Source organism: Bombus bifarius, unplaced genomic scaffold (assembly GCF_011952205.1).
Source record: "Bombus bifarius isolate JDL3187 unplaced genomic scaffold, Bbif_JDL3187 scf7180000008637_frag, whole genome shotgun sequence".
NCBI lineage: Eukaryota > Metazoa > Arthropoda > Insecta > Hymenoptera > Apidae > Bombus > Bombus bifarius.
The window spans coordinates 1-19,299 of record NW_022884765.1 but is presented as its reverse complement, the minus strand read 5'-3'; the positions used below and the strand labels follow the sequence as shown (position 1 = coordinate 19,299).

The 19,299-nt window shown below is 36.1% G+C and overlaps 2 protein-coding genes across 2 annotated transcripts; one reads left to right on the top strand and one right to left on the bottom strand.

Moving 5' to 3' along the window:
* Positions 1-6,901: 6,901 nt before the first annotated feature.
* LOC117213289 lies at positions 6,902-8,224 on the bottom strand (the record flags this gene model as incomplete). Its single annotated transcript, XM_033458657.1, has 3 exons — positions 7,778-8,224; positions 7,133-7,564; positions 6,902-7,048 (listed from the first exon to the last, which is right to left on the bottom strand). Coding segments are annotated over exons 1-3 (1,026 nt in total), but the record flags the coding sequence as incomplete, so codon positions are not given.
* A 1,316-nt stretch (positions 8,225-9,540) lies between these two features.
* Positions 9,541-10,095, top strand: LOC117213291. Its single transcript, XM_033458658.1, has one exon. The coding sequence runs from the start codon at positions 9,548-9,550 to the stop codon at positions 10,016-10,018; it is 471 nt and encodes a 156-aa protein (XP_033314549.1). The 5' UTR covers positions 9,541-9,547; the 3' UTR covers positions 10,019-10,095.
* Positions 10,096-19,299: the final 9,204 nt, after the last annotated feature.

The window sequence follows — 19,299 nt, the reverse complement described above, 5'->3', positions numbered from 1 at the left end:
GCCGCTCTATACCATAACAATTGTACAATGTTGTACAAATTCAACAGAAAAAACAATAAATAGCTTTGCATCATTTAAATATTTACTAATGGTTTCTAAACAGAACGCAATCATTTAAAAAGATTTAAACGTTGGGAAACTCTTATTTTACTGTGACATATTCTTAAACAATCACTCAAGCGGAGACTGTCCAAAACCAAAAATGTACAAAATAACTGTAAAAAATTAACTGCCATCATAAACATGATGGTTTATGCTCCAGGTGTAATCTGTAAATAAATGCACGGTGTGTGTGTGTAAATCAAAACTCTCACATATGCATCACGTGTTTATGTGCTAATATTAATTTCGTATACGTATAATATGTAAATAATATTACATATATGTCGGAGACGACAGGACGCCGGAGCCGTCTCTCTGGAACTTCGGGAAAATCCGTAAAATTACAATTAAAGTTTACAGTCGTAATTAACCAATTTGCCGTCATCCTGCCCAATTGTACTTGTTTCCGATTTGTGATAATAAACTTGGGCTTAAAGCGACCACCAGTCGCCGAACGTAGCCGCGGTCAACGGGACGGGCGTTCCGTCCAACAAAGACGCGGAGTTACAGTATGACCCTCATTAAAAGAAACACCCATAGAGGTACTTGACAGTAAAACATTTCAACGGTCCCTTCGGACAATGAATACCAGATGTGGAGGCACGTACACAGCACAAGCCCAGCCAGCCTGGAGACCCGCTATAAAACCTGGGTTTTCGGCAATTAAGATTTTTGCAAACGGACAGGCAGCTTTTGCGTACCTAGGAGCTGGCGTACCTAGATACACTACCAGAGGTAGTCTCGGTGGTGACGTTGGGACGAACATTCATTCCTTCGGGAGATCTCATCGACGAAGGGACCAACACCGCTTGATCCGCGAGTAGTACACTTTCGAGTCAGTGTCAGTCTATCTCTCCTCCCGTTGACCGCGGATTCGTTACCGGACCTAAGGCCACCGTCGCTCACATCGCAAGTGCCCCATCACCGCTGTTGATTGTCGAGTCAGTAGTGTCCCTACTCGTAGCATCAGGCCGCGTCTTCGTTATCACACAACGATGGCTAACTCCAAGGGAGGTCTATCAAACGCCTACAAGCCTGTTCCTGACTCTTCTCCGACATATATGTATATTTCAGTTACAGGGTAGTACAAGTAGTACAAACGGGCACGGGCAGATTCCTTATGAAAAGATAAACCAAAAATATACAAAAACGATTTTTTCTTGTAGCTTCGTTTTCGAAAAAATTAACTTTAACAGTAGTATGAAAGATACTGATTAATTAATGCTGTCATTGACGGGCGTTGAACTGAAGAAACTATTTTTTCTCATTTTATGCCTTTAGTATCGACATATCATTATAAATATTCCAATAGATATTTAATAATAGGAAATGTTTTTTAGCACATTTTTTTAACATGAAAACTATAGTTTCCATGTGATCGTGGGATCTGTCCTTTAGGTAAATCCTTAATCTAAGCTATGGTTCCCAAAAAAATATTCCTTATTTTCAACGTTGTTATTATTATTATACTTTACATATATTTATTTATCATGTTTATTTTCAAATTTTATTCCCGGAATTATAACTATTTCATTTACTTACATAGATATTATAATAACATATTGTGATATTGGCAAAATAGGTAAAAATAAATTCCTGGCCGTGTTTCAAAAGAAAAATACTTGAAAATAATAACAATATCTGCTCCTAAAGTATTTGAAACCATTGGCAACTAGTACCAACTCTTCCTTTACATGCCATTGATGTAGATAAATTCGTTTGTGGTTATAGAAGATGTATGAATTTCCCTGCACAATGGCTCACAGAGGGGCATTTCATTGGAAAGGCCTGGACGCTACAGTTCCCAAAGCGGCCGCGAATGTGTTAATGCGGAAATTACAGAAATTATCGTTTATCTTGTCGTAAACAGAACGTTACTCGCCGAATCACAGAAGCGTGAACTAATGTCGATGAATTTTGAGTCCATATGTGTTACGACCGTTCGCGGAGAGACGCGGTCGCGAGGAAAACGCGTCAGAGAGAGGCGTAAATTCTCGCTACGATTCGGTGAATCGACGCCGCGAAGTAGTCGTTCCCCTGTTTCGGTTAAGATAACAGAGGTGGTTGATTGAATATGACACAGTAGTAAGTTATATTTCACCGTTTATTCCACAACTTATAACGAGGATAGTTACACTGGTGCGTGTGTACGAGATGATTGAGTGACTGATCTGCGGGTGTGTCTACCCGCTCGAAGGATGTTGACCGTTCGAAGGATGTAAAATCAGTACCGTCTTGGGAGACGATGGTGTGTCGGAGGAAAGCTAAGGATGGGTGTGTCTAGCGCACGGGACCATCGGATTTGTTGGTGCCGATGTTATTTAGGAGAGTGAGGGAATAGGCTTTGTTTCTAATTGGTTAAACGAAGGGTCTTAACCGCCCTCGAGAGAAAGTGGTTAGTGGGAGGACAGTTGCAGCGTACGTGCGAAAAACCAACTTTCCTTAGTTAAGCCGTGGTAGACAATAGTCTTTGGAAATTCTTCCGAACCAGATGTTTGTTTTGTTTGAAGGACCTTTCCTAGGAAATCTATGAGATTTATGGAAGGTCCTTGAAACTATGGAGGATACGCTGCGAGTATCCGAAGACATCTGGTTGCCACATTGCCCGCGGTGTGTGGCCTCGGCTAGGTAGAGTGTTACGCGACGTAACAATATGTGTTCAAGTATCTGTATAGTTTTTTTTTCGTGACTGCTACGAATATACGTTCTTTACAATACAAAAAGTACACGAATAATGTTACCTGATGAAAAAGATCCAGTGGAACGAGCTGCGGTGATCTTGCAGGCTGAATCATCATTCTATCAAGATCAACTGTGACATTTTTAATGTTTATGATCATAAAGGCAGGAACGAGGCACTCTAAGTGTCGAAGGTATCTCGCGCTCGCGGAGAGCAGTAATACGGAGTTTGTCAACATCTCGAAAGCTTTATCGAAGCGCTAATCGTCTGTCGCCATTCTTCTCTCGATGCTGGTGGAGATTTCATTTCCATACTTTGTGCTGTAGCTTCTGGCTTTCCGTATCCTCATTAGGTGTTGTTTCATTCACCTACGTCCAAACAAAGATATTGTTACTGTTTTTTTATCGTAAAACAAGAAATTAAACTAAAAATATAAAAATTTAGTACACGTTTTGTTGCAGATTCTGAAAGCACAAGAAGAATGGCTAAGAGCAGCTAGAGATTTTGACACTGAGTGTAACTTTCTACATTGTATCGGAGATCCTAGTGGCAAGCACGTGATTCTACAGTGTCCTTTGCGATTTCTCCTATAGTTGACGCTAATTATGACGTCATGTTCGTGCACATGGGTTATCAAGGAAGAATTTCTGTTACGCAAACTGTGGGGTACTTGTAAGTATCGAGTTGCATACGCTAAGACAAGAAAACTGTTTGAATCACTCGTTTGCTGGTTTAAGTGGAAAAGAAAAGAAACTGCCATTTTTCTTCTTGGGGGTGAAGCCTCTGCTATGTCCGAAAATCTTACGAAAGTTTATCCCAGTTGCCATACCAAGGGAACAATACAAAGAATTTTTAACTACAGACTTCGTAGAGCCCGCAGGGTAGTTGAAAATGTATTCGGCGTAGCCTCGTCAATGTGCTGAGGAAACCTCTGCTATTGTTAAAGAAGAAGCATCCCGTATTGTGCTTAACAGTTATTCTGTTACACAATTTCTTGCGACGAGGACATAATTCAACCGCACTGTACATGTGAGAGGGAACGTTTGCTTTTGAAGAAGCAGGTATTGTGACGTCTGGAAATTGAAGAGCAGCAAATAATAAAATAGGTTCACTGTTTCTCTTCAGAAGAATTATACGACAAACAAGAACTAGATTGCTAGACACGAGAGAGGAACTAGCGGATTATTTTTCGAAGGAAGAGGAACTATAATAGTATGAAGAATATATAACAAATATACAACACAACTAAATTATAGTGGCTATAATATAACTAACAAAGAGCGTAATTTTACTTAAATATTATTCTTATTTGTTTAACTTACCGCATACAGTGTTCTTCTTGGATTATTTCTATACAACAGAGATTCTAGGTTTTTAAAGCTAAATCACAAACTGGTATATGTCTAATCTGTTCCTAGAAATAAAAACAAGAATAAACCTAAAAATATACAACGTTTCTGATTTTGTAACCATCGATAGATGATTCTTGTTGACTTTTGTAAGCGAAAATAACTCTTTGCAAAAAGCTAATAAAGATGAAGTTTTGCATACCTTTTCAGAAAGGCAAAAACTACATTTTCACAAAGTTTCAACGTCGCATTCTCAACTGTACGCGAATTATTAACAATTGAAAGTAGTGCGATTTTGTGCGAATATCGACATTTTTGTAGATTGTTTACAAAGTCCATACAAGAAATCTCGAATGGCAAACATGTAGTATTTGTTCCTGAACATGATTTCTATACTTATAGAAAATTTAATATCGAAGTTGGCCTTTTCTGAGAATAATTTGGCTGGATTACATCGCGTCAGCCTTCAGTCATGTACAGGCCTTTGATGCAACGACGAAAAACCGACAAAAGACCGATCGGTTCGTTCTCTATCTTTGGATCATATTTTGAAACGTAACGATGCAATGATTACCCGTCCGATACACAGATACGCAACGAATGAATACGCTCGAAGAAGTTCTGATTGTCCAAACTGTAAGACTGTCGGAACGATTCCGCACTCTTCTGACTAACAAGAAATAAGATAATAATAAGAAATGCGTACTGTTTGAAAACTCAAACGATTGTTTCTAGTCTTGTTCTACTCGACCAAGACTCTAGCAAGACACCTCAATTCCGAAAATGTGTTTGGTGATTGATTTTCACCGAAAGCAAGAAAATTTAAATAGTATGCTTTTTAAATATCACTCATGCTCTTTCATGTGCCCGAAGTACACACACAACGATATCTGAATACGAGGTTCTCGAGCGATCAGGTTCTTGATCGATCAAACCAGCACACGTCGTTTAATGACCCTTCGGACGTAATCGCGTCACCCCTTAACCTACAGTATCGTGTGAGAGACGTGGTACGTCGATGTTGTGTTGATTTATTATTTACTTCAAGGTAATAAATATTTCTTGCTCAATGGTCAATTGGTAGTAATTATTTATGAGATATCTTGCAAAATAAAATTAGATGTACATTGCACAACTTCGAGCGCTCAGCCAAACCGTGAAATGGCTCGACGTGTGACCGACCATGTTGTTGCTTATGGCACGCGCTATTACAACTTAAATCGTAAGGCAAGATGTTAATGAAACGCTCGATTATTAAAAACGTTATGGACACGGGTAATAGATGTATTATTACGATTTTTGGGAGAAATGAATACTGAATGCCGTGAGAAAATTTAAAATATAATTATGCAATTGATGCGTTGCATGGCCAAGCCAGCTTTCCAGAGAATATCGTGAAATTCTTCTCTGCTCTGTTTATTGCCGGACCAGACTTTCCTTTTTCGAATGGCTACGATTGTTGTCAATCGGTGCAGATTATGGTTTCCGCCTTTCCGCGTCTTTGTGTACAGTGTATCCATATTTCTTGCAGCGCTAAAGCTCTCAACAGCGATTTCGTAAATGGGCGCAAATGCTGGGTGAATGAGAATAACGTGCGATGGGTAATGGATGAGAGAGAGAGAGAGAGAGAGAGAGAGAGAGAGAGAGAGAGAGAGTGTGTGTGTGCGCGCGCGCGCGTGTGTGTGTGTGTGTGTGTGTGTGTGTGAGCAGCAGTGCGAGAGAGCATCAATCCAGAACAAGTTCAGCATTGTGGGATAACAATATATAATTACGACTATAAATATCCTCAAGTTAACTCCATTCCTTCTAAAAGGTAGAAGTTTTATCCTCTTAGTCCTTTGAGCTCGAGGACTGTTTCAATGGGGTGAAGTAGCAACTCGAGATGATTTAGCGCATATGTGACGCGTGTCTTGCTGGTATAAATTGCTTCGCATTTTCTAGAGAACGGACACTTGAAACTACGTGTTTGCGGTACATTCGATAGCAAAGACAGAGGGATCATTCGTGAGCCTGTTTTCGTCCTGCGAGACGAGAAAATTATTAGAAATTCCCTGATGCAATTGTACGCGGTTTTATGCAACTTTGATTATACACGTGAACGATATTTAGCACAGAGGAGACGGGTTAGGCACAATTTGAAATCAACAACATTCAGTTTAACAAATTATAACTTCTATTCGTTTTCCATCATGGAATATCGCGGTGGTGTCTTCCATATTGCACTGGACGTGCGTTGTAATCTACTCCTATCTATATTTTCAAACATTTCAGTTAAATCTGGTGTGCACATTCTTCTATCAAAGAATTTATAGACTGCTTTCTTCGGAATTTATCGTTGCATTGCAAGTTCATTTTCGCGTATGTACGCTAAAATTGATAAAAATTCGAGTACTCCATGCATTATAATGTTTATTAACTCATTAAGTAAAACAACACTTACATTGCGCCTAATGTGGAATTGTACGCCTTGGTCTGGCTTCATCGTCCGATGTGTCGTCGTCAGGTTTACTGTGCAAAACAGAAGTGGACCTTACTGTTTGGAGCTATATTTTGGATAAAATATCGAATGAATAATAGCTTGTGTTTTTATAACAGAAGAATACTTTGATACTGTTTGTAATGTTACCTGCGATGTCATCATCTGAGTCTCCTTCTTTTGTTTCGCTAATAAGATTTTTTTTGCTTTTTCGACAGATCTTCGTGCCAGTTTTTGAACAATGGCTTTTTCTGAAATTTTTTCTTTTTCAAAGGCCTCGATTCTCTTTCTTACGGGCACATTTTTCTTCATTTCATTTTGAATGTCCTGTTTCGTCATGTTTTTATTAGACATTTCCCTTTCACGGGATGGCTCATCTTCTGCGAATAATTCTTCGAACTCGGTGAGTCCAATCGCTTGATTCAGCTGCTGAACCTCCTCCTGCAGAGTTATTGGCGACCGTGATGTAAATTTAGGTTCATTATTTTTTCCTATACTACTAGCCAAGTTTTTATTAATTACTACCGTTTCGTTTGATTTTATTGGTGATAAAGGTTCTACAATTGCGGTAGCGTCCATCATCTTCTGCGTATAAGTAGAATTGATGTCCATCGTGGAATTCATAAGAGGAGTAAATTTCTCAAGTGCATCCTCGCACATTGAAGGATCTTCAATATCATTTCTTGCTGATGGAATTACTGTATCATCAATAATATTAGAATATTTACCCTTCGTGTTTTCACTCCGTGAAAAAGTTCTCTTTATATTACTATCTCTTGTTGTCATTGAAGACTTTGATGGTTCAATCCTTTCTGGCTGTATTGCATCTTCTTTTGAAATTGTTTCGCTTAAAACATTCTTTTTTGTTTTACTATGTTTTGTAGGACCTTTTGTGTTTTTTTCATCTGAACTACTTCTAGCACTTTCCTTTTTTTTAGGTCGGCCTCCACGTTTCCTCTAAAAATTTAGAATATATTTAACAACGTTATAGTAGTATTTATATACACAATGTACATACAATTGTATAAGCAATTAGATTTTGACGCATTAATTAACCGATATCAAACATTATTGGGTACTACATATAAGGGTTAGTATTGATTAGTAACATAAGATATGGGGTAAGATTAAAAGTTTTAAATTTCATCATAATATGGCACAAACATTTACATTACTGTCATCATCAAGAGTTAGCCTTCGTAATTTTGTAACAAGTGACATTGACTGCTGCTTTTTAATATTAATTGCAGCTTTTATTGCAGCCTTTCTTTTTGTTCGGTCAATTGTTGTTTCCAGCACATCCCCAGTTTTTACATCTTTATTTTCTGTTTTATCATGTACTGCTGAATCTGTTACTGTATTATCAGTATTGATAATATCATTTTCTGGGATAGTCTCTTTACGGCGATAACCTTTTTTCTTCAAAACTTTCGGCCTCTTTGTAGTTGAAGGGCCAGGGACTGATTGTGGTATTTCAGCAATTAAACCATGTAAATAATCCAGAGTGTCTTCAAGCTGGTTGTTAATATATTTTTTAACATCCAAGGAATAATTATGTATATTCGATATATCTTTGGTAATCATTTCTTTAATCTCCTTCTTTGATCCAGTATCCATATTTAAAATCTACGAATAAATGATATATATTTAATATATACATTAAACTATACTTTTTAATAATACATACCATAATTTAATATTATGGTTGAAATTATGACGTATATAGCACTTAATACATACACATGTGTTTAGTTCTATTAACTTAGAAGCACATGTAAATTAAATATATATATATATATATATATATATATATATATATATATATATATATATGAAATAATATGTATATATATATACAATATATGAAACCTTATGTCTTTAGAGGATTTGTGTGTAGAGGATGGTTGATCGTGAGATTTATTGGACAAGATTGCTCGTTGTTGAAACCTTCAAGTATATTTTCAAATGATTAAATAAATAATTATAGATAATGTTCGCAAAGACGGCAGATACTCGTAGATACTGATCCATAACTCTCGTGAACTCTTTACGATTGCGTCCGTTTAAACTGGTATAGTATAAACAGGTCGGGGGAGAGTCGGAGAATTCAAATTCGTCTTTGTTCGACGGTTCGACGGTAACGTAACGGCGACATTGTTTTGCCCGGAGTTTATTTATTAATATATTATGTATGTCCTCACGATCTTGATACTCCGAAGCAAATAAACAACAACATGATTTGAAATGTTCTCTAGCTCATGTACCGCTACGTGTACTTTCAAGGAGCAAAACTGACATAGTTCCGCTTGTGACGCGAGACGGAGATTATCGTTTCACTTCCTTTAACGCATTTTTGCCATTGAAAGACACTAATTTCTGTGACTTGCTTTATCTCTGTTATAAATCTCTCTTTATATTTAAAATTTTATAGTTTTTGTGCAAACGTAAAAGGTAAGTAAATATTAATAAATATTATAATAATATAATATAATGCTATATAATAATATTAATAAATACTTCGCTATTTACTTATTTTATTTTCATTAAAGTGTATTGTATTTTTCATTGCATTACTTTCATTTTTATTTAGTGTAATAATAAACGCATACGTTAATATTCATTGGCATTAGTGTAATTGTAAGCTTCACTGTAAATTTAATAAAATTTATAAGAACGGAATTGTTAAAAGGGTACATATGTGTAATTAAACTAGATTCTATTCTCAATGTTACTTCATTATTTTATTATTGTTTCATATATATATATTTTTTTTTTTAATTTACATGTGCTTCTAAGTTAATAGAACTAAACACATGTGTATGTATTAATTGCTATATACGTCATAATTTCAACCATAATATTAAATTATGGTATGTATTATTAAAAAGTATAGTTTAATGTATATATTAAATATATATCATTTATTCGTAGATTTTAAATATGGATACTGGATCAAAGAAGGAGATTAAGGAAATGATTACCAAAGATATATCGAATATACATAATTATTCCTTGGATGTTAAAAAATATATTAACAACCAGCTTGAAGACACTCTGGATTATTTACATGGTTTAATTGCTGAAATACCACAATCAGTCCCTGGCCCTTCAACTACAAAGAGGCCGAAAGTTTTGAAGAAAAAAGGTTATCGCCGTAAAGAGACTATCCCAGAAAATGATATTATCAATACTGATAATACAGTAACAGATTCAGCAGTACATGATAAAACAGAAAATAAAGATGTAAAAACTGGGGATGTGCTGGAAACAACAATTGACCGAACAAAAAGAAAGGCTGCAATAAAAGCTGCAATTAATATTAAAAAGCAGCAGTCAATGTCACTTGTTACAAAATTACGAAGGCTAACTCTTGATGATGACAGTAATGTAAATGTTTGTGCCATATTATGATGAAATTTAAAACTTTTAATCTTACCCCATATCTTATGTTACTAATCAATACTAACCCTTATATGTAGTACCCAATAATGTTTGATATCGGTTAATTAATGCGTCAAAATCTAATTGCTTATACAATTGTATGTACATTGTGTATATAAATACTACTATAACGTTGTTAAATATATTCTAAATTTTTAGAGGAAACGTGGAGGCCGACCTAAAAAAAAGGAAAGTGCTAGAAGTAGTTCAGATGAAAAAAACGCAAAAGGTCCTACAAAACATAGTAAGACAAAAAAGAATGTTTTAAGCGAAACAATTTCAAAAGAAGATGCAATACAGCCAGAAAGGATTGAACCATCAAAGTCTTCAATGACAACAAGAGATAGTAATATAAAGAGAACTTTTTCACGGAGTGAAAACACGAAGGGTAAATATTCTAATATTATTGATGATACAGTAATTCCATCAGCAAGAAATGATATTGAAGATCCTTCAATGTGCAAGGATGCACTTGAGAAATTTACTCCTCTTATGAATTCCACGATGGACATCAATTCTACTTATACGCAGAAGATGATGGACGCTACCGCAATTGTAGAACCTTTATCACCAATAAAATCAAACGAAACGGTAGTAATTAATAAAAACTTGGCTAGTAGTATAGGAAAAAATAATGAACCTAAATTTACATCACGGTCGCCAATAACTCTGCAGGAGGAGGTTCAGCAGCTGAATCAAGCGATTGGACTCACCGAGTTCGAAGAATTATTCGCAGAAGATGAGCCATCCCGTGAAAGGGAAATGTCTAATAAAAACATGACGAAACAGGACATTCAAAATGAAATGAAGAAAAATGTGCCCGTAAGAAAGAGAATCGAGGCCTTTGAAAAAGAAAAAATTTCAGAAAAAGCCATTGTTCAAAAACTGGCACGAAGATCTGTCGAAAAAGCAAAAAAAATCTTATTAGCGAAACAAAAGAAGGAGACTCAGATGATGACATCGCAGGTAACATTACAAACAGTATCAAAGTATTCTTCTGTTATAAAAACACAAGCTATTATTCATTCGATATTTTATCCAAAATATAGCTCCAAACAGTAAGGTCCACTTCTGTTTTGCACAGTAAACCTGACGACGACACATCGGACGATGAAGCCAGACCAAGGCGTACAATTCCACATTAGGCGCAATGTAAGTGTTGTTTTACTTAATGAGTTAATAAACATTATAATGCATGGAGTACTCGAATTTTTATCAATTTTAGCGTACATACGCGAAAATGAACTTGCAATGCAACGATAAATTCCGAAGAAAGCAGTCTATAAATTCTTTGATAGAAGAATGTGCACACCAGATTTAACTGAAATGTTTGAAAATATAGATAGGAGTAGATTACAACGCACGTCCAGTGCAATATGGAAGACACCACCGCGATATTCCATGATGGAAAACGAATAGAAGTTATAATTTGTTAAACTGAATGTTGTTGATTTCAAATTGTGCCTTAGAGCAGGAATACTTGCCATACCTTGCGTGTAATATAAAAATGATGTTACATTGCAACTATCGTTAAAAGATGTATGTGTTCTTAAAATATACCAATGAACGTAAGACTATTTCACTTTTTATATTTTAGAATGATCATAGGCATATATTACTTTTATTATACTAATCAAATTTTACCATTTTTTCTTATTTATATGTATCTTCTTAAGAATTAATAAATAAACCAATTAATAAATAATTGTTTTGGTACGACTTTTTAATGAGAAGTAAATTTTATTAGATTTGCCTTATTATCACTGTCGTGTAATAATTCGCGAGATACGCGTGATATAACTCGCACGATTAAATAGCACTGGTGATTTCGTCTCTTCGTGTAACGAGGAGGGTCTGGTAAATGGGTCGACCGTGGGCGTTCAATCTTGTAAGAGAACAAACGGCGGCACCGTATCGTGGAGCATTTTTCTTTCGGTCAACAGCCATCCATTTTATATTTAGCACATTCGGTTGCGACGCTAAATTTTCGTGACACCACCAGTTGTTTCGTCTGAAATTCGCGTGACGTAAGTGCATTACACTCTCGCACCCGTCAACCATTCCTGCGACCACTTCGCGTGCGTTAACTCGATAATATTTCGTCTCTGTTACCTTGTCGCCGTTGCTGCTTGACACATCTCGCTTACTGGACGACTGATCGATGAAAATTAAAACGGGACGCTGATTTACCGTATCGTTATTTTTGTGTCAGGTATTCTCTTTTTGCCGTTTCGGCGAATTATTTTCATTTCGAACTTTTCTAGTCTTATTGTTACGTCGATTCTTATATTTCAAGATCTAGTCTTGTACGTACGCTGGGGAGCGATTTTATTTATTGATTCAACAAAGAATATCGTTGTATGTGTTATACATGCGAGTAGAAGTAACCAAGTACGAATAGTTTCACTGTAACGTTATTACATACTTCCTGATAATTTCTCGTTATTTATACCATAAGAAAGTATCAAAGAGGAACTCTTATCTCGAACGTGGATCTATTTGTCGATAATGCATGCGTGTAATACTCGAGTGTCGTTCATACAGCGTAAATATACGTGCAGATACGTAAACCTTTTATGATTTTTGTATCAAAGGCAGACCTGCTATAATACTCGCAAGTGAAATATAATTCTACGAAAGAAAATGGAGCAAAAGAGTTTCGTTGGTAATATATTCTTCCTTTTTCATCACAAGTTTCCTCTTTGTTGTGCTTCTGTTACATTATAATCCTGTTAGATTTACGCGCGTAAAATTTCACTTTGTTGCACTATATCTCATCAACGCCATCTGCCGAACACCTGTGAGAAACGCGGTTTACTTTGTCTCAAAGCGAGCAAACGTCTAATTTCACAAATTGGATTTTCATCAACAGCGAGAAGGGCATATGCGATGTAAAGGAGGCTGTAAGGGCGTCCTAGGGCTTACGGTGGTTGTCACGATGCCGGAAGTGGCGCCGAGCAGACACGTCAAGGGAGAATCAGAATCGCTATTGGGAAAACCATCACGAACATTTGTCCTTCGCGCCATCAAAATTCTATCTTCTGAGATATTTTTCGCGTTTCCGAGGTCATCGCCACTCTCCTTAACTTTGCCTTACGATGTATAATATCTCGATGTTACGGTAGTTAGAAATTTGTATTAATTTGGAGAACCTTGCAAAAGTACGCAAATCTGCTACGATAGTCGGATAAAGAGTATCGGCAGAGATCTGTTCCTTTATCGTGAAACTCTCTCGGACAACTTAGATGCTACCAGATATCGATTCTCGCATCCAACCATTTCGTAATAAACGTAGCTCATCCAAGAAATTTCTCAATTGTCATCCGTTAATTTCGCGCAACTTTTGCTTTATTTTAGCTACGTGGGAACCTATTAGTGCGCAAATGTTACCCCGAAAATGTTACTCCTCTGTGCCAAATATCGTTCACGTGTATAATCAAAGTTGCATAAAACCGCGTACAATTGCATCAGGAAATTTCTAATAATTTTCTCGTCTCGCAGGACGAAAATAGGCTCACGAATGATCCCTCTGTCCTGGCTATCGAATGTACCGCAAGCACGTAGTTTCAAGTGTCCGTTCTCTAGAAAATTCGAAACAATTTATGGTCGATGGTCGAGTGAACGGTGCAACGGTCGAGTCGGAAAGATCAGAAAGACAAATCGTCATAATTCGAACAGACCCGGAAGCAGAAACGCACTTCCATGATCATTTGTATCGTTGCTCGATCTGTTGCTGCGCAATGACCGAGCAAGCTGTTGATTTTTCTTTTTCTGCGATGCTACTATACTCTATACTCTATGCTTTATACCGTTCTTTTGCCCGCTATTTACCTTGTACGCGAACTTTTTATCGCTAGTGGATTGCAAAAAGCTCGAAGCGGCGGTTGCGGCTACCCGCAATAGATATTTTACGTTCTCGCTCGGGTTTTACTTTATTTCAAGGACAGTCAAGTTAAGCTATTGCTCCGCTCCTCCTTTTTTATCACGAATTTTACGTGACAATGCGTAGATCAAGGTGGACGTAGGTCGTAAGAGAAAGGAAAGTGTAGATAAATAAGACAAGGTGTATTTAAAAATAATAAGTTATTTATTATAGTTTATTTAATATGTATACAGGCCATTCGTATTATAGCGGTGATAGCTAGTGTTAAATTAACAATGACAGTTTCTATCGTAGTTAATATTATATTGGTTATTGACCATGACGAAGGCGAATTTTGATTGCCCTGGCCGAGGTCGGTGGTCTGGATCTATAACAAATAATACTATATTAATATAGCAAAGAAATATCGTAATATCGTAAATATCATTTGTAAGGCGATGCTTTTTGGGCATAGTGAAATTATGTTGATCAGTTTTTGGATATTAGGTTGAAATTAGATAATAAAGTTATAGATTTACTCGTTTTAAGGGATTGTTCAGGCGCCGTTAATTCACTGGATATGTCGCCCTGAAGCAGGATGTGTAAATTTTAGATCATATATTGTACTGATAGGAAGTATTTTATCAATTATAAGTTTATTTGATTAAAATATCTAACGTAGTGTCTAGTCAACAAACGAATTAGTAGGTCAGCCGTGAACAATGGCAGTAATTTGTATAATAACAAAGGATAAGCCAAATATAGCAGAATGACTCATCGGCTAGCGGGAGGTTGTGTCTAATTATCAAAAGCAAAAGAAATATGAAAGATCCTAGTTTGTAGGACTTGTTGACAATCAATGTCAACAACTTTTTCGTTTGGTCCATAGAATGTTTTGAGTAGGCTGTATTTCGACACACAACAAAATTGATAACGTAAATAAATCTTATATATTTGTTTCAAGAAATGATAGCTTGTTTGTGAGCGGTATCTTTAGACAGGTTGTTGAAAACTGGATGTTAATTCGGATTTTATATTTTCAATAACTTCGCATGAGTATTTTAGTCAAATCTAGCACGAATCGAACAGGTGAAAACAATCTATACTGCGTTCGTGCTTGGCAGGTTTTTATTTTGTTTACCTAGTGGATGGGTATGATAGAGTTCGAGACATGTGGAAAGTACGGCTTCCAGGCAAGCAGGGGCTGATTCAGCGCATTAAAATAAGAAGAAAATTTCGTATAAACGTTTTCGAGTAGACGCTTGCTTTGTGTCACAGTACTTTCTTACCTATCTTTAGAGAAATTACTCGAATCGACCAGTTCCAGTTTCTACGGAAACGCGAATGCGTCGCGTCATAGATCGTCCATCTTGTTCGAACAGCTTACACGGATTTGTCGAAAATTTTGATCGTCACGTCAACTAACATTTTATAAGTAAGAGATTTTAAACGTCCCCGTATTTAATAATCGAACGGATTCGGATCCGAAGAGCGTATTGGTCCGGAAATAAGGCCGGCACGATTTATCTATTTTCCAAGAAATCGTTCATCTGTGTAATGTTTAGCATCGCAAAATATGCTATAAGTGGAACGTAAGGTCATATTAGGCATATTATGTTATATGAACTTTTCTTCTTATTTCAGTATTCAGAATCAACCTCTGCCATATTTTCCACGTGTTCTGATTCACCTTGTATAATATATAAGAATGATAATTGCAAATATATTTGTATAATAACTCTATGATAAGCGCTTAATAATACATACAGTGAACTTGTACAGAGTAACGTTTGCTGACTGTCGGAGGCACATTGTTGCTGTCTATGCAAAAACAAGTGCCCATTTCTTGTCGAAGAACTCCAGTCAATTCTATCGTTTCACCCACATAAGTTTTCAACGCTGAAACATGAAAATATATAGTCGTTATTTTTTAGCTTTGCCTCTATTTGATCTTCATCTTATCTGCTTACGCGCTTAATAATAGAACTAGGTTTGGTCTACGTAAAAAGTAACTTCTTTTTATTAAGACTCATATTTATTAAGATTTAATAAGATACAATTTATTAAGATACATATAACGAAAGGCAGGAAGTAGTAACATTTTACGTGAATTTGCATGGATCGAATATGCTGATGTGCTTACGAATAAGAGAGTATTGATCGATAATTATTAAAGCCAATTGTTTGTGACATGGGAATAAGCAAAAGTCATTTTTAAGTTTAAAGATCTTTAGTTTAGTATTGAAATGTGTTTAATGTATTTTAGCAAAAGTAGATAAAATAGGAATATTAAAAACATTAAAAACTTAATATCTAGTTCTTGTATTGTCCAAAGTTGTGTTTTGAAGACAAAATTTGACAAAAATGATGCATATACAAATGCTATCTGTGGTCATTAATATATTTTTTCGTTATCGACAGAACATTTTCCCTTGATTTTATTGACATATTGGATTAATCACTTCTTTAAGTTAGTCGTTGTTGAAACAACATCAAAATCGTATATTGTTTCATGCTAAAAAATCTACTAAATCCATTGACAGTGAAACGATATTTCGTATACGGTTCTTACAAGAATTATTATTATTTAAGACTTAGGAAAACGTATATACAGTAGCCACGCACACTGTGCGTATTTCTGGCGCGCGTTTCCGTTCAGTGACAGTACTTCGGCGGACTGGATTGCCGAAGCGAAAGGGTTAAAAAAATACGATAAAATCACATGTAGCTCTCTATTTGTCTAGTCGCTTTTGTAGCAATATCACTATGTCCTCTGACATACTTGAGGTTTCTTACAATTCAAAATTAAATGAACAACTGTGCAAGCGAAATCGCTGCTGTAGAATCCCCGCTTCTGTAGAATCAGTCGTATGGATTTCAAAATTTAGTGTGTCGCCGGGATTAGCGTTATCCAAAGTACGCCACAGGAATAGAACATAAAGATATTTCTCAAAATTTGTTATTGCTGGTATGATATTGCTGAAATACAAGGCTGCAGTTTCTTAATGTCGTCAAAACATTCAGTTCTTTTTTGGTCAGTCACTTTTCGCGTGTGTCACGACCGGCATACTTCAAATCCGACGGACTGACGATAGAGATAAAGATGTGGCGGCACTCGGCGACAATGTATATCGCTGAAGTGCCTAATGAACCATCAACATCCCAACGGTCCTTCCACCGAAGGTTCTAGAAGAAAGAGCACGTGGCAACGATCCCGGACGCCTAGCAAATGCATGGACGGTGGGGATGTTGAGGGATGACAAAAGAAAGTAATCGGATCCGATCGAAAGTAAAATCATAAGAGTCAGTCTTAGAAAGTCACGCCTAGAGTTCGGAAGTAGATTGTAAAGTGTATTGATGTTAGAAAAAAAATAAAGTTTTCTTTTTTTATTTTTTTACCTCAAATTCCTTTTTTATTTTGTTATTTTACGTGACACGTGCTTTGTATTGCTCTGTCGAATTTGAAAGTTTCTATTACGATAGCGGATGGTGCGAAAGACGCAAGTTTCTAGTATTTTAGAGATGTCTGAACGTCAGCTGCGTGATTATGTAACAAAAAATGGAGATATCCATTGAAATATTTTAACACGCAAGAGATTTCATGTTAAGACAATACACGCAAAGTAAATACACACGAATATAATAGTATATCCCTTTCGATGTCATTCGATTTTTGTGTCATTCATTTTTTCCCCGATATATTTGAGTGGCAGGAATTAATATTTTTTCTACTGAAAACAAATAACTCTGGAAATATTGAAAATGTAAAAGAATAGGAAGCTTAAAATCCGTTCACTTGTCGATGTAATGAGCAGAACAATACATATTTGCGATAATAAGAAGAATATCTCTAATGATACTGTAGTATCGGGGAGAAGGGCCCAAGAAACGTCGAGCTAACTACAGACAATGTCGCGAGAGCCGAGGCGCTGTCGGCTCCATCAATGCATTACCGGGTCCTTCAAGTAAATAGCCTTGCCGAAAAGACCTACGTGACCCTGGCTACGAGCGTCTGCAGAACACGTGTGCGGTGGGCCTAGCAAAAGACAATAGAGTGCTACAACGGCCAGAGAGTCAGTCGAGAAGCAGAGTGCGAGTTGAGCGGACACGGAGTGTGAGTCGGCGTGCGACGATATTGTAGTCGGTCCTTTTGTTATTGAATATCACTTATTAAAATACACTAAACTTTGAACTCTACCATCATCACTTGTCCTTACTCTAAGAAACCATCAGTTACTACAATACTTTTAATACATCAAAAGGCAAATACTATAAAAAGATTCGACGCGCTCTTTGAATACAGCTACTATCAAGATGTATAAACATTAGTACACATAATTAGCCTAGATCGTGTCGAAGTAGTAAGCACGTATGTACTTTTGACGAATTTTTAAATTCAAAATTCTTTTGAAATCACGTTTAAAATACAGTTATTCTTAGAATATGATTTAAAATATAATCTTCTTTTTACTTTTTGCGTAATTTATTACGTAAATCATTACTAAAGAAAGTTACTTTCCAGTTGTGTTACAAAGTAATCCACTTTGTACACAGGTATGTAATAAATTGCCAGAAACTTTGATGAGAACGAACTTTTTATTAAAAAAAGTGACATCTTTCATGTATGATTTCCTCTTCAATCTAATATTTGCTTGGTAGTAGTATATCAAATATTTTTGAGCTAGAAGTAAGTAATGAATATTCGGTAGGTTTATACGCGGAATGCATAAATAATTGTTATGAATATTGAAAGTATTACATTTTTCTGTCTAAATCGTTTCGGTTCAATTTGGAAAATCTTATTCTGCGTGTGCAATTAATACCAGCAGCATGTCAACTCTAAAGTTTCATATCACGAAAAGAGTTTATGCAAAAGACGAGTAAGAGTTAAGTTTGACATCGAGTAAAGAAAACCCAATTTGAAATTGATCTAACAGTGTTTTTCTGAATTATTTCTAGGTATTGTTCAATTTGTTCTTTTCTCAATATTGTTGGATTTAATTAACGCAGCGTCATATTTACGCTAATATCTGCTTGTTAAGCATAATTTTAATATATAATAACATGATCTATAACTCTTTACAATTTATATTTTATCATGGCATATGTTTTAGAATATTCTCCGGCTTCTTGTAATTTTTATTCATACCTATTCCACGTGTATCATGTTCTCTTTATTAACTTGAAACGTTTTACACGCACAGGTGTACGCGAGTACTATCAATTACACGTACATACAGAACTTCCTCAAGCTAATATTATCAACTCTAGAGCTATTAATAAATGTTCATAAAGGGGATACTTCTTCACGACATGTAGTTTAATAGTTTATTAACGCATTGACTGCTACGCGTGTTTTCAAAAAAATCTGCGTCAGGCCACGCGTACA

What these genes read in the sequence shown, in the direction of transcription:
- LOC117213291 (XM_033458658.1), top strand. Translation starts at nt 9,548, where the DNA reads ATGGATACTGGATCAAAGAAGGAGATTAAGGAAATGATTACCAAAGAT.